Source organism: Ambystoma mexicanum, chromosome 11 (genome assembly GCF_040938575.1).
Source record: "Ambystoma mexicanum isolate Mex_15411 chromosome 11, UKY_AmexF1_1, whole genome shotgun sequence".
Lineage (NCBI taxonomy): Eukaryota > Metazoa > Chordata > Amphibia > Caudata > Ambystomatidae > Ambystoma > Ambystoma mexicanum.
This window is the reverse complement of record NC_090934.1, coordinates 737369888-737386090: the sequence shown is the minus strand read 5'-3', so window position 1 is coordinate 737386090 and position 16203 is coordinate 737369888. Positions and strand designations below refer to the sequence as shown.

General features: G+C 48.0%; 1 protein-coding gene across 5 annotated transcripts in view; it reads left to right on the top strand.

Moving 5' to 3' along the window:
* The window catches only part of MICAL2 (microtubule associated monooxygenase, calponin and LIM domain containing 2), a 1393870-nt gene that overhangs the window by 504805 nt on the left and 872862 nt on the right, over positions 1 to 16203 (top strand). For all 5 annotated transcript variants that reach the window (XM_069623638.1, XM_069623637.1, XM_069623636.1 and 2 more), the window contains exons 13-15: positions 10363 to 10562; positions 11190 to 11293; positions 12171 to 12236. In XM_069623638.1, the coding sequence (XP_069479739.1) occupies positions 10363 to 10562; positions 11190 to 11293; positions 12171 to 12236 (370 nt within the window). The remainder of the gene's footprint in view (positions 1 to 10362; positions 10563 to 11189; positions 11294 to 12170; positions 12237 to 16203) is intronic.

Below are 16203 nucleotides of genomic sequence, written 5' to 3'. Positions count from 1 at the left end.
ATCATTTAAATTGTATGCTTGTTTAATCCAATCTGTTCGGATTTATTCTGGTGTATTAGAGCTGTGGGGCTGGTTGATGGTTTAGAAACTGATATTCACCCCTGGACCACTGGTGACCTGGTATTTGATTTGTCACAGTACCATTACAGAAGCATGCAGGGCGGTAAAGTGTCCCTGTAGAACTAGGTAAAGGTCTGCTGACCATTGGTTGGTGGACATTTTACTCCCTTCTAGAGCTGAGGGTTTTGGATGGGGCCTTGAGAGCCTTAAGATTCTCTGTGGCTGCCCTCCACCTCTTTGGTATTGGTGTGCCTTTCCCACAACCAAAACCATGCCAGGGGCACCTTGACTTACCCTTTGTGTCAGGGCTGAGAGCCTGCATGAGGGTAGGTGAAAGATGGTACTTGACCCTTGTGAGACTTTCAAGTACTTCACAAAAGTTAATGCAGCCACATGTATACACTTAATACACTGAAGGAAAATGGTGGATGAGGTTGCAGGTCCCTAACCATGTACTGCATTCTCTCTCCATACAGTCGCAGTTATGCAATTTCGAGCTGAGCGCAAGACCATGTTTGCTTTATTGTAGATAACGAGTCTGTGGACGTTTTTTTCCAGTTTTGTTTTGGCCATTGGCTGAAACAGTGAGCCTTGGCAACAGGACAACACAGACCTTCTGTTTTGTCCGTTTTTTAACTGATGGTTTCAATCATAGCTCTGCATTAGGCACTTAAGTTTGGTGAGCTATATTGAACGATGCCTCCGAACTTCACACATCAAAATGGCTGCAAAGTAGTAGACCATGCAAATGATAGCCGTGCGCATTGGTTGAAGTGTACAAAAAGAAGTAGTGGAACTATGTTCCCTGCTGGCCTGCCCCCTCTCTCCACAAACCCCATCGCTGCGCCCTCGCACACTCAATCCAAACTCCCAAACACACCTGCTATTTAAGGGAATGTTCAGTGCAGTGCACTGAAGTGCAAGCTCAACTTCTTACTATGCTTTTATTTTAAAACGAAACCATTCCAGAACGCTTTATTTTTTTTTTAAAGTATAGGAGCACCGCTCCCGCCCACTTCATCCTCTGGCCGTGCGTGGTATACTCCCAAGACCATAGCATTGAATCGAACCAGCACTGGCCTATTTCAAGAATGTTTCTATATGGATGTGGCGCTGTTGAGCAGCCCAAGATGGCTGCTTAGTCTTGGACCTCCGTACGGCCTGGCCGAAAATCCGACTACAACTGCGGTTTGACATCCTTGCAGCCTTACATTGGGAAAAATCACGATTGGGGCTCTGGCTGCCTGCCTTGCTTGGATCCCGACCCGAATCGGCCACGGGAATCCTGGAAACAGGACTCCTCGCCCGGCTGACACTGGGGCCTGCAGGGCCCTGCGTGCGCGGCCGGCCCTCTGCCTCCTCCTCCTCCTTGTCGGCTCTCCACTGTGGCGATCGGCGGCTGTGAGACCCGGTGCCCGCGTGCTGGGGACCTGCGGTGTGTGCCTGACGCCGGGTGGCTGAAGCCAGACCTTGCCATCGGCGGCCTCCCCCCCTGGAGTGTGCTGTTGCGCGGGAGGCCACCGCGGGGGCCTGCGTGGGAGCGCGCCCCATCTCCTCCCCTGCGTACTGGCTCTGCGGCACCTACATCACTGGAGCGTGTGGCCGCTGGGCTGGTGCCTGGCTACCCCTGGACACTGCGGCCCACTTTCCTGGGACGCGGACCCCAGACACCAGGTGAGGTGCGGAGGGTGGGGGTGCCTCCATTGTGCCACCAGCGGTGCTCCCGCTCCGGCTCCCATGCCCTGAGAGGCCTCCCACTCTGCCCTGAGGGGGTGGGGAACCATCCTGACTGTCCACCTTGGCAGGGGGCCACAGGTGGGCCTGCCCTCTGACCACCTTGCCGGTCTTGGCTGCTGCAGCGCCGGACTGCGCAGTGTACCCCCCTGTGGGAGGGGACTGGAGGTACGGAACCCCTGAACTGGTGGGGGTCATGAACTTTCACCTTCCTACCCGGTCCACCGGAGGTGCCTGCTCCACGGAGCCTGGCACATTGCCCCTCGATCTGCAGGAGTGAGCTCTTGCAATACAACGGCCGCACTTTTCGTTCAGAGGACTGCCTGTGTTGCCGAGCCGGGTGCCTAGCCCAGTTGGCCCCTGAGTAACTCAGCACTTTTGTCATTTGCTGTTGCCCCCTTGCCTGTACTACCCTGCAGCTTGCCCATACCAGTGCCACGTGTGCAGTGCCTAATACTCATTATCGGCTGGTTCCCACGTACCTCGCCTATCCCGCCTGGGACCCCTGGGCCGCCAGTGATGCCCAACAAATCCAGGGGGAGCTCGAAAGGGGGGGGCCATGGTCAAATACACTAGGACCGCCCCGAGGATGGAATCTGGCCCCTCCTCATCTCTACAGGAGGACTCTGAACCGGACCCTCATTCCACTGCGGTGGCCCCGGACCTGACCACACTAATGGAAACTATGGCCAAAAACTTTGCTTCGTTCCATGAAAAACTAGATGATATTAATGCCAATGTTGCCTCCCTGAAAACGCGTGTGGATCAGGCGGCCACCAGGATCACAGATGCAGCGAGTAGAATATCCACGACCGAGGATGATATCCAGGTCCTGCAGAATACGGTTGATTCTTTATCACGCGACATGAAAAACGTGAAAGCAAAATGTGATGACTTGGAATCGTGCTCTCAGAGGAACAACCTACAAATTATTGGGGTCCCTGAAAATGCCCAGAAGGGGTGCATGGAGGACACAATTGAGGCCTTGCTCAGAGAACTCCTCAGCAACCCGGATCTCTCACCCTATTTTACAGTGAAGCGTGCCCATCGAGCCCTCTCACCACGCCCCAAGCCGGGCGACATCCCGAGGCCTATCATTGCTAGGATTCTAAACTACCGCGATAGGGACCTCATCCTCCGGCTGGCACGCGAAAAGGGAGACTTACGACTTGAGGCCAATACCATCAGGATTTTCCCTGATTTCTCGATAGCGGTGCAGCAGGAGAGACGCCAATTCCTCGGGGTCAAGAAACTACTTCGGGAACGAAAAGTCCCATACGCTGTCCTGTTCCCGCACGACTTAAGATTACACACAACGGCAAACTGTATTTCTTTACTGTGCCTGAAGAGGCGGTGAAATTTATCGAAGCACACATCCGGACCCATGCTCCGGATGGTGGCTGCGACGGTGAAGACTGACCTCACGTATCATATCCCAAGGCGGCCTGATCTATCTAGTAATTTCCCTCTCTCAACTGGAATGTCAATGGCAATAATGTACTGCTACCTCAGCGATCTGAATCCTGTGTGTGGTCATCCAGCCTGGGGCTTACCCTTGGTCCCGTGGACATTGATCTCCATTCTTCATTCAGAGCATGGAACAAACCAAGATCTCTTTCTACCTTATTATCATCTGGTCCCATCAGTGACCTGCTGAATTTGGTCCCTGACCTGAGATCCGGTTACCGGAGAACCTGGCCTGACGGCTTCTACTGTCCTACACAATATTCAAGTGGCCGTCTGCACGGCAACAGCGCACCTCACTGGGATTGCAATGTTTGTTTGGTTTGATATTGTTGGTTGGCCCCAGTTGGGCCGGAGCATGGGCATATCCCCGTTGCATAGTGTCCTCTGACCTCCCTTGCTCAGGGAGTGTCGATCTATCTGATGGCACCTGCACTGGTTTAGCTGGTGACGCATGCTTTTGGGGGACTTCATTTTGGACACCACGCTGGACAGAACAGGCACTGCCCCCAGACTGCTTTCTAGTGCGGTGTGTAGACTCCTGGCGCATAGCACAACACTTGACGTTCAAGACGCATGGCGGGTAATGCATCCGCAGACGCGTGAATATACTCATTCCTCTGTGCATGACAGCTCCTCCAGAATCGATATGTTCCTCTTGTCTAGTACGCTCCTGGGGGGGAGGGTGGTTGAAACTCACATTTTGGCATGTACCTTATCGGACCACTATTTTATCCGGTTATCTGTAGATTTAGGAGTACCTCCGCTACTATCAATTCATGGTGTTTCAAGTCTTTGGCCCTACAGGACATAGTATTTAAGGCGGATATTCTTCCGACATACAGACATACTTTGAGCTTCACACCCCAGTCCACTTCCCTGGGGGTCCGCTGGGAGGCCTTCAAAGTCTTCATCAGGGGAATGTCCATATCGAGGGAGGCGGGAGTTCTCAGGGCCATAAGAAGCCAAATTACGCGAACTAGAGAGTGCGCACCCTACATCCGTTGATCCGGCCACCCTCTCTCGAATCGGTGAGGAGCTCAAATTCTTTAACGAACAAGCCACCAGGGAAGTTCAGTACTTCAGTCGCCCACAGGCGGCTCGCAAATATGGAGAAGGGGACAGGCCTGGCAGAACACTGGCTGCAGTGGCAAGGGGTGAAGGGATCAAGCATAGGTCACCAGCGTTAAGGACAGCTTGGGATCGATGCGATGGACCGATCAGCAAATTCTGGAAGTCTTTGCGGACTTCCACGCAGAGCTAGACTCCCAGCCTCCTGAGCATAGTGAGTCTCAAATGCGTGACCTCCTCGAGCAGATTCCCACGACGATCATCTCCCCTGCTACCAGAAACCAATTAGATTCCCCCATACTGCTGGATGAAATAGTTGAGGCGATATCCAAATTCCCCAAGGGGAAAGCACCTGGTCCAGACGGGCTAACAGCAGAGTTCTTTCAGGAGCACGTGGCCATTCTGGCCCCCACATTGCTGGAAGTTTGGAGCGAATCGCTCTGGCTAGGCACCCTCCCTCTGACACTGCGTTCGCCGTCATTACGGTTGTGCTCAAACCTGGTAAACCTGCAGATGAGTGTGGATCTTATAGGCCCCTCTCATTGATGAATTTGGACACTAGAATCTTTGCCAAAGTGATTGCTAGCCGCTTTCTCCCGGACACGTCCCACAACATTAGGAGGTTGCTTAATGTCATGGCTCGCATTGACCAGGGTTGCAAGTGCAGTGGCGGTCATGTTATATGCCCAAAAGGCTTTTCACATGGTGTCTTGGAAATATACTTAGTATTGGAGACTATGGGTATAGGGCCAAACATGATAGCATATATTAGGTTGCTGTACACTTCCCCGGTGGCTAGGGTTCGTGTTAACTCCCAGACGTCTGCTCTGTTCCCTCTGTCTAGAGGCACCCGACAGGGATGCCCGTTTTCCCCGATCTTGTTCGCCCTGGCAATAGAGCCAATGGCTGACTACGTCAGGGAACGGCACGCATGCAAGGAGATACGGCTGAAAGACGCCCCAGAGATTGTCTCACTGTACGCGGATGATGTATTACTTTTTATAAGAGACCCAGCTATTCATCTAGACCCGAATTTACGCGACATCACCCATATAGGTACATACTCTGGGTTCACCATAAACTATACTAAATCTGAGATCTTCCCCCTTACTAGCTCCATGATACAACCCACTACTGAGTACCCGCTCCGTTGGTCCCCGCAGGGAATTAGGTACTTGGGAGTCCAGGTGTCCCTGACCAAAGATTTGTTACTTGCAGACAATTATCGGGCTGTTGTGGAGCAAGCTGAGGCCAAAATTGCGCGCTGGCGAGCCCTTCCGCTGTCATTAGCTGGTAGACTTTCACTGGTGAAGATGGTCCTGCTCCCCAAGTTACTATACATTTTCGGTAATATCCCTGTCTGGCCAGGTAGGAGATACTTTACAAACCTGCATAAATTGCTTGCCCAATTTTTATGGCACTCTGGCGCGGTGCGTAAGAAGTGGTCAGACATGTCTCTGCCCTATGACATAGGGGGCTTCACGGCCCCGGACCTGCTACGATACTGGACGGCATCACAGGCACAGATCTCATCATACTGGTATCCCGGGCCCCCACCCCGTCCTCACGTCAAGCTGGAGGTTCTGGCAGCAGCAGGCACTAATGTAATGTCCTTGATTCTAGACAGAGGGTATGAGACGGGCTCGCCCATTGATCCGGTCCGGACCACATTGCAGGCCTGGGACCAGTTGTTTCAAACCTGTGACGAACAGCACCCGTATTGCAAGTGGCTCCCCCCCCTGGAACTTTCCCGGGCTGGAACCCACACATGACATCACCCTGGCACGACACTGGGAGGCCCTGGGATACCGTGCCCTTACTAATTTTTATCCAGAAGGGCAGTTTATAACACCGCAGACGTGGAGGCCGGGGCACTCGCGTTCACCGTTATGGAGCTTCTGCAGTTCTGCAGGCTCCGCGCTGCTTTCCGCAATGCGTGGCCTGACTTTCCCGATGAGCCCCAGGACTCACCTGGAATTGCCTACATCGCTAACTCAGGTGGTGCCCGAGGGGTGGTTTCTTCATATTATAAACTTTTACTGACTACTGCCTCTCCCCAACCATCTAGGGCTCGGGACGACTGGGCTTCTGAGCTCGAAGTGGAACTCACTGACCAACTGTGGGAAAGGATGTGCTCTCGTACTAATAGGGTGTCCGTGAACTTCCGTTACCGCACCATACAATATAAATTGCTCAACAGGCTGTACTACACTCATGTAAAATTTCGAGGTTTGCACACTCTGATCCGCAGCTCTGCCCTCGCTGCGGTGTGGAGGATGCCGACCACCTGCACATGTTTTGGAACTGTCGAGCTCTGGCCACATTCTGGAGTAAGATCATAGAGACATTGTCTGCAGTCACTGATTCTGTTGTCGATCCCGACCCGATGGGGGTCCTGTTTGGGTTGTGGGGGAATGGGGGGGCTAGGGACATGGTTAAGTTCCTGAATGTGAGCTGTGTGGTAGCCAAGAAGTGTGTTCTGCAAAGTTGGAAGAGCCCGACACCCCCTACATACCAGAAATGGTTGAATTTACTCACGTGGTCTCGAAACTGCGAGGAAGAATTCCTGGGTATGCTCCCAATCCGTTCCCGTCCCCATAATATTTGATCTGCGTTCAACAGCTACCTGAATAGCTTAAACGATACTTCCTCGATGGATGAGTCCTCTCAGCCCTCCCCGTTAACTGTCTGAGATCCTGGTGCTCCATGATATGTTGCTACTTGACCACTGCTGCCTTACTTTTGCACATAAGCCCTTTGTATTCATATATATGTGTACCAAATTTGTTATTGCTGCTCCAATGTATGTGTGTATGCTATCTGCCTCTGTCAACAAAAATAAAAGTTTTTAAAAAAAAATGTTTCTATTAGCTTTGTTTGAATACTGATTTATTGTGCTATATTTATGAACGCAGCTTTCTTGAAAAGATTTGGTTTCGTGGTAACGTACATGACGTTTTATTGACACTGTAAAGCACATAGATGTTATGATTGTAATTATTGCATTTACGTCTCTTTACGTGGCTAGAAGCAGACATTTTGTGTTCCACAGCTTATTTAGTGGATAGAATCAACTGCACGGGAGAAACATTCACAAGATGCGGTTTCAATTCTGTTGAGCGTGGTGTCTGTAATAAGGTTTAAGCACTAGGGTGGTGCAGTGGATTGGAGCGTGAAGCGCCCGTGGCCATGTTTCTGTGGATCATGCGTCACAGGTTTGAATCCCAGCAGGACTGACAAGGCCATTCAATGTCCTGAGGATGGCCGTTCTAGAAATACCACTTATGCTCCAGGTGCCAACATGCAGTCTGACTTGGGTTTCAGTTGCATATAAATGATCAGAGGTGTAGAAAGGGTAGGGCTCAGCAGGCAAGGTGCACCCAAATCTGTAAATGGCCACCCAGCAGCGCTGTGTGGGCTCTTCCAGATGTTAATATCACTGTTTTGGGCCCCACTACATTAGCTTCAGGCCCCACTCGTCAGGCAACTCTGGCTAGGCCTCTGTAAATGATCAATAGGAGTAGTTGTGGAAACCTGTATTATAAAGAGTAGGCGGGGCGTCGAAACTCAGGTGATCCGTCTACTTTTTAAAACCATTTCCGCAGCTCTGGAAGTGTTCTTTTTTGCAGTGTACATAGCCCTCTTTATTTTACTTCATAGATTCTTTGATGCTAATCCTTTCGCCTGGGTTTTTGCTGCGCTGATAAACCAGTGAAACAATATCGAAGGCCTTACCACGTGCTGTTTTCTTTATCCTGTTTGTTTGTGCATGGGACTCGAGGGCAAGCTTCAAAACGTATGTTTTTGCTAATTGTGGTGTACAAATGGAGAAACGCACATTATGCATCTATTTTGTTGTTCTTACAATCCCTAGTAGAGCCTTGATTGCCAAAAGAAAATACGCTTATTTCCTGGTTCTGTGGATTACTTGAGTATTAATTTTTGCCTCCTTTTCAATTTGTGCTGTCTTAATAGAGGGCTGCTTTTGGCAATCACTTAAATACTCCTCTGCCATTTTGAGTATTTATCATTCCCAACTGTGCAACCTCCAAGGTTTATAGAGCGGAAATGAGACAGATTTTACCGAATTGCTTTGCTACATTAAACATTAGCACCCGCGGTTGGGGGGCATGGGGGTGGGGGGAGGAGGCACAGCCAATCGGGTTCTGCAGAGCGCGGCTGAATTCTATGATCTCTGGCAGCATTCCACAGAACCGCAGGCTGCAACCCCCACTGCGGGCTGCCATCTTTCCCCAACCCTTACTTTTTTTTTGTTTAACCCAATTCCTAACTCCCCACCAACTTACTGTTTTGCGTCAGCCAGTGCCGCTGCTGCTACTCCGTCCTCAGCGCCCCGGCTGGCTGCCATGGAAAGGGAAGAGGGGCTCCTCTTCTCTTCGCTCATTAACTTGTGCTGCTGGTCCATTACCCCCGTTACAGCCCTTGGAATTGGGGGGTGGGGTAACGCCACATTCAGGACTGCGCCTCCTCCCCTTGAAAACAGGTCACTTTTTTTATATTTGAACTAATATGTTAAGGACATTTTGTACACAAATATATAAAATGTCATGTTAGTGTTGCAACGAAAGAAACATCTAAATGGTCCCCTCTCCCACACTTATTTTTAAGAATGTGTGAAATGTTCAGGTGGAAAACCTCTCAAACCCCTCCTAGTAGATTTATTTACACGGAAAAAAGAAACCTGTCAGACTCACGCGGGAACCACTTTCTTTTCCCAATTTCCCCAAGGCCAACGGTGCTGCTCCTTGCATCCTCCCCCTCTGCCCCTGCCAGTGTCACGGTACGACCACTTTTTTTTTTTTACACTAATACCTCCGGTAGGAGAGCGAGCATGTATTCATCCTGAGCTTCCAGGGTGTAGAGGGCGATTCTACCCGACCACTCGTGCCTAAATGACTTGCTGTGGCCACATTTGAGAGGATTCCTCGCTTTCCAGTCTTGCCGCTCCTGCGGCTGCAGATGGAAGGGCCTCGCAGGTCTCTGGCCTGCTTGCATAACCCCCTGCCGTGTCCTTGCAGCACTGGAGAGTTGTGCGATGCCAAAGGCTTGGAACACTTCTGAAGAGGCATGGGGATGCTTTAAAAGGGAAGGGGGGTATTTTTCCAAGCGAACCCATTGCACGTTTAGCGTAAAAGCCTTTGATGCATGAGGTCAAAGTAAACAAACTCAGCGCCGACCTCTGTTGGCTTAACGGACAGGTGGCTAGGGGGTGCGCAGAGGTTCAAAAGCAGCTGCTACGGTCTGAAGTCGGGCAAGTCTTTGAATGGCAGCATCGATGAGCAAACGCCTCTAAAACCCTCGCTCCCGGTTGGCATGTAGCTGAGAGAGAGCTCCACACACACACACACACACAAAAGAATTCCTTCATTCACTCCTTAATTCGAGCACCACCACCCCCCCTCCCCTTAAGTGTTGGGGTATGTTGTTAAGGCACACACTTTGCATTTGGGAGACCTTCGTTCTACTTTGTTGCGTCTAAGCCACACCCCTGTACCTCCTTTTTTTTATCTGAACAGATAAGTTGCTTAACAGGATAACTCGCCATATAAGGTATTGTATAGAAACTGTAAACGTTGCCCTTTAAGCCGTAGCACGCGTTTTTGCCACTGTCAGTGTTTAATTGATTTGATATGTAAAAGTACATGATTTTATGTTTTTATCCAATGTAATTGCCACATTTTGAAATAAAGCTTCATTCTGTGACAATAGGTCTTCCTATCATCCCACTTCATAGAGCTCAGTTTCTTTTTTTTTTACTTCGGGAAGATGGACAGAGTTGACGTGTCAAAGGTGGGCCCTTTGCTCTGTTTTACCGGCTTATGTTCGTGATGTATTTGCGGGCCTGTACTGCATCAATAAAGATGATGGAATAAATTGAGAACTAGAAATCGTAGCACTACGTCTACCTTGAGCAATGCTCGCTGGACTTCCCTCATTGTAAAGTAGGTTGCGTGCTGAAAGTTTCGTGTCTGGCTTAGACTTGCCCAATGACCCTGGTGCTTTGTTCTCTAGAGACTTTGATTCGTTGAATGAAGAAGATGCTATCCGAAACAACCAGTTGGCGTTTGATGTGGCAGAGAAAGAGTTTGGAATCCCGCCGATCACCACGGGCAAGGAAATGGCGTCCACCAGCGAGCCCGATAAGCTCAGCATGGTCATGTACCTTTCCAAGTTCTACGAGCTGTTTAGAGGAACCCCTCTGAGGGTGGTTGGTAAGTGATCCTCTGTTATTCGTCCTTTAAGTGAAATCCTATCATACCTTCTTGCCGGATCTTTCCTTGAAAAGGTCCCCACCCTGGTGGCCGCATGTGTGTGAAACATTGAGGGCAACCAGAGTCGCATGACTGCAAACTATCTTTTGGATGCACATTGAGTAAATCCACAGATCCCATGTGCAGAAGAGATTGCCTTTTGTAGACTAGACCGCGGCTGATTGGGCCCAGGGAGCAGAACACAGCTGTTGGCAACTCTGATTCTCCACTCCTGACTGATAAGAATGTGTAGATGTGTAGATGTGCCCAGCCTGCCACATCTTGTCTTTCATGCAAGAATCGTTAACATATTTGCTGCATTTCAATGTGTGTTGTACTGTGTTGTCAGTTAAAAGGGCTACAGTGAAACCATGTAATTATATGAAACTATTAATCTTAATTGCGTCAATTCGACATTGATGCAGTTTTCAAGCCTGAAGTTGTGACATTTAAAGGAGTCACATTTTCGGATCCACGTGATGGCAAACGCAACCCAGACATGTAGATACACTATTAAGGTCTTGCTTTAATTCATTCAATTGTTGCTTTAGAAGGAAATGTTGACAGTATTTCTTCCTGCCTGAACAGATAACGCTATCCGGGAAAATGGTACTACTTATCCACTGAAAACATCAAATGGAATTTACAACAACCACATAAACTTAACGTTACCTAGGAAGCGGGTCCCTAAGGTAAGTACTTTGCCCTTTGCGTCCTTCTTGTGCCTTGTTTTCACGTGTGAAGGAAGGGGGCAGGAAGCAGGCGGCATCTATTGCTTTCTCCTGATTTTGTTTCCATCGCAAAACCACAGTAGTGTCTTAGATTGAATCTTGACTTCCCCACCAAAAGATTTGTGATTGGCCAGCTTCATCCATGTCCCACTTAAGCAATAAGCCTCGAGCATGGGTGGGGCGGGGGGGGGGGGGCGGGGGAGAGGGGTGTGGAATGATGCATGCAAATTGTCGACCTTGGTAAAGGATGCTGCCAACCAATGCTAGATCTGCTCCAGGAAAAGGGACGCTCCTCAACCTTCAGCCATCAGAGTATTTCAGCCCATTCGATTAGTGCATTTTTAGAAATTCTTTTCGCATTATTATGCAAAATATGCATAGATTTGCAATTGTAAACCAGTGGCACCAATTCATTAAAAACCACAGGAATTGTGGGACTGACATTCCCCATTATTTGATCCTTTAATATAATGACAGGAAGTGACATCACAGGAGTTTGACCTTGAAAACTGGAAAATGTTTTTTTGGGGGGGATAAACTTGATTGACCACTTGATGGTGCAGGATGATGAGCCATGATTTCTGGCAGGCACACAGCTGGTAAACGCTGCATAAGCTGAGGCTCACCACCGGCCTGTGAAGCTGTGCACACTGGTTGTTAGGAATAACATGGGTGGCCTATTGTACCCCTGTTTATGCACAATAATTCCCATAATGAGAAACTGTGTGATGCTTTTTCTACCCAATACCTCATTCGTTCATCTGACATTGTGGCACTTCTACCTGTTGTGATGTAAAGCTTTCTGTTAATAACTGGACACTTTTTTGTATCCTCTTAGCTTGAAAGGAAAGCTGAAGAGAATGATTCAAGCAAGAGAAGGCGGAAAGGGGCTGGTGGTGATGAGGTCAGTAAAGTGTCCATCAGTAGTAAACTCCTATTTTTAGTTAAATAACCATACAGTGTACTATTTTATCTTTTAGGCCATCAATTAATTGACTGTGGTAATGATAAAACAGGCTGTATCGTACAAATGCCACCCGTTTCCCCACCGATCACATTACAGATTTGGAGTTATACACTACCTCATTACAAGGGGGCAATACCTCAACAAACAGAGGTGCAGGTACATATTTTAGAAAACCCCCCTGAAGATTTAAACTTGTTTTGTAGTATAGGGTAGCGCACACGCTGCCCCCCACTATAGGAATGTGTCTCACCTTGATAGAGCGCCAAAGGTGGGAATCGTCCCTCACTGGGATGGATGACCAGTGAGGGAGCTGTATCACACTCAAATGGACTGCAGAGGGTGTGAAATGCGTGACAGATAAAGCAATGGGTTTGAGGGCAGAAACTGTGTTGTACACGGATTGAGTCCGGGGAACGCATCTCTCCTGGAGGAATTTGTGGGGGTAGTAATTGCCCCGCACTAGAATGAACGACAAGGGAGGGATATGGGAGGGATATGGGTTGCATTTAGTCAGAATGTCAGGGGTAGGAAATGTTTTGCCACTAACTAACCATAGTAAAAATGCACCCCTTTGCATAGGCCTTCTCACACTCTGAACTAAACACAACCATCCCTCTACAGCACCACCGATGGCACGCACTTCACAGCACCCCGAAACGCGTCAGCCTTTGGATCTGAACTACATATGTATATGTTATATTCTCATCTAAAAACTTTATTTACTACTTGACATTGGATTTGGTCCCAGCATCAAATGATTTATTGACAAAGAATGAGCTTTAGCGATTAAACTATTCTGTTTTAACTAAATGATTGCCTTAACCATTGTCTGTTCATATATTTACTTTACTAAGACTGCATACTTATAGGTTTTACAAAGATTTTTACTTAACCGTCATTTGACGGTATACTAACAGTGTGCAGGGGACGGGAGGGCTCCTACCTTTGGATCCTCTTTTCTCGCTCTACGTATAGGTATTTGTGGTCCTGTGCCAGGGTCATGTTTCCTCCCCCGCACCTTAAAAGAATACTAAATAAACTCACATATTTTGCCAATAATATAATACAAAAGGCAAGTGCGTCTACAACCTTTCTCACAAGGAAACAAACCATACACAATCTCACCTCAACACCACATGACGCTTACCAATTGAAAACGCACCTACACTCAGTGACCGGTCTCTCCAAACTGAAGCTGCCAACAGCACATCACAGCTCTCTTGCTATTCTCCCGCTCAGTCCTACTAACAAACCCCGACACCCTCCTTGCATTGCAGATAAGCCAGAGCACCAAGAGACCACACAGGTGGCAACAGTGCGCGATACAAGAACCTTTGCCATAGCAACATAACGGGAGAAACACATCTGCATGGAAACCTAAAGGAGATGCTAGTGTAGCTGTATGACCTAAGTGAGGATGGAAATGGTTAAATAAGAAACATATAAATTAAAATAATGTATGTAGATTTAATGAACTACAGCTAGTAGTATTTCATTATATTAATGTATTACCACCTTCATTGTGGTAAACCTGTTAATGGGTTGATGCCCCTCGGATTGCCAGTAGCATTAGTTACTGACTTTGGTAATCTGTCAAGGTTGCCTTGAGGCCCTAGCATTGAATTGCAAAATTGGGCAAAACCTTGTCTGAGTGTCATCTGTGTCCTGTTAACTGCACACGTAGCCTCTGCTAATTACCAACAGATCGGAGACATACGTGATTCATCTCTGACTTGAGCACGTTAGTTATTCGCATTTGGCTCCAAATTCCTTCAAGTTTACATAACGTTCTTAATTCAAGGCAATTCATCATCTAGTTTATTTCAGAGGTTGTTCTTTTTACAAGCATCCTCTGCAGACATCCTAATTGCTGAGCAACTTCCTGAAGAGGATGGGGGGAGTTCTAGCCTTTAAGTCCTCGCTTCACCCTTCTCCTTAACCCTGTAAAGGTCTCTGCAAAGATGGCCGTGATGGGGAATGACACCGCGTGATCCCACACAGGTTCCAGGGAGTGCACTCAGATGGCTGCAGGATCACAGCTCCCCCCCCCCACCCCCTTGACTTCACACCCCCTGGTCCATTTCACTGCTGTGTTGCTTGGTGAGGGCCACAGGTTGTGACTTGGCCAAGAGCTGCATTGATACGATATGGGCGTTGGCCGGGTTTTAACCACCAGTGTTTTTTTTTTTTTACATGTCTGTACTTTAAATGTGTAGTTTTCGGCGCTGGCTGTTTCGTTGACTTTATTTCTTTAAAAAAAACAAATGTGTTGTAGGTTTGTGGTAGGAATTTGGGGGTGTTTGGTAACTGGGTTATGTGGTGGCGTGGGCTAGATGGGTGTGGGGAAAAGTGGGTGTTATAAAACATAATTTCTTTAAAAATCGACAAAAGCCTGAGGCATAAATTGCACGTTGAAAGTGCAGCCGTGTAAAGCACTGGCAGAGAAAACCTGTGGATCCGATATGGGACACTATGCATTATTTATTAACATTTGGAAAGCGCCAAGCAACCCGGGGGCATCGTGGTGCTGTTACAGACAATAGGTAATCGTTGATGGTTACAGAAAAATGCTTGGTTACATGGGAGTAATGCAGAAGAACAGAACATGGTTACAAAGAGGTACATGGGAGTAATGCAGAGGAAACCCGAACATGGTTACACGGAGGTACAAGGGTATGCAGGGAGGAAGGGGGTGGGAGTTTAGTTAAAGAGTTTAGTTTTGAGGCCTTTACGGAAAGCACTGAGGAAGGTCTCAGCTCTTGGAGCTTTGGGTAGGTCGTTCCAGAGTTTGGGGGCTATGTTTGGGAAACCAATCCCACCTGCTTTGGCTCTTTTGATGGGTGGGATACAGAGTTGGTTGGCGTAGTGACTTCTTTTGGAGACTCTGAGGACTCTCTGGTGATATCAGACAAGTAGGATGGGGCGGAAAGGCTTAAGCATTTATGAGTTAGCGTGAGTGTCTTGAAAGTGATTCTCTCTTTCACAGGGAGCCAGTGGTCAGCTCTGAGCGCGTTATTTGGACTATTTTGAGTCTGCTTAGGTTTTTTTTATTTTTTTATTTATTTAGAAGTATATACAGAAACCATATCATAGTACAGAAGGAAAAGCAAAAACACAAACACCAAAATTAAAAGAAATGATTAAACACATTCCAGATCTTCTCATATAAAGACAACCTACATTTCAATTTATAAACCGTTTTTCTGTTCTTGACAGTGCATTTCCTGGACCCATTCCTCAAAAGGAGGGATCCGACCTTTCCATCCACGAACAATCAATCGCTTTGCAACAATGGAAGCTCTAAAAAAACATTTTTAAGGGCGAAGCTGACATCAGCCAACCCCGAATCATCACCTAGGATCATCATCCTAAAATCCAGGACAGACCCTCCACCCAAAATCCTATCACATACATCGCAGACTTCAATCCAAAAATTCCTGACCGCACACAGCTCCATAGCATGTGTTCCAATGACCCAACTTCCTGAACACAACCCCAACAATCAGCATTCAGTCATACCCCTTTTATGTAGAGTTTCAGGACACCAATACACGCGATTCAGAATTTTAATTTGTTGCGACCTTTCACTCGGGTTCAGTGAACACAAGAAGACATTACTACATGTATTTTGCCAGGCACGATATCAATTTCAGATCCAATTCTCTCATCCCAGACTCCCCGTAAATTGTTATTACTCCTATGTGACACAAGCAGCTTGTACAGTCTACTGGCCAGACCACGCTCCTTCCCATTAGAATCGGTCAAAAAAATATTCACATCCAAAGAGTCAGACCAGTTCACCTCACCTACAGCCCTCTTCAGGCGTCTATAAGCAGTATCTGATAAATTTCAAAATTCCATCTCTCCATCAGCTTAGCCGCAGACAACCAGTGAGCATAATTTC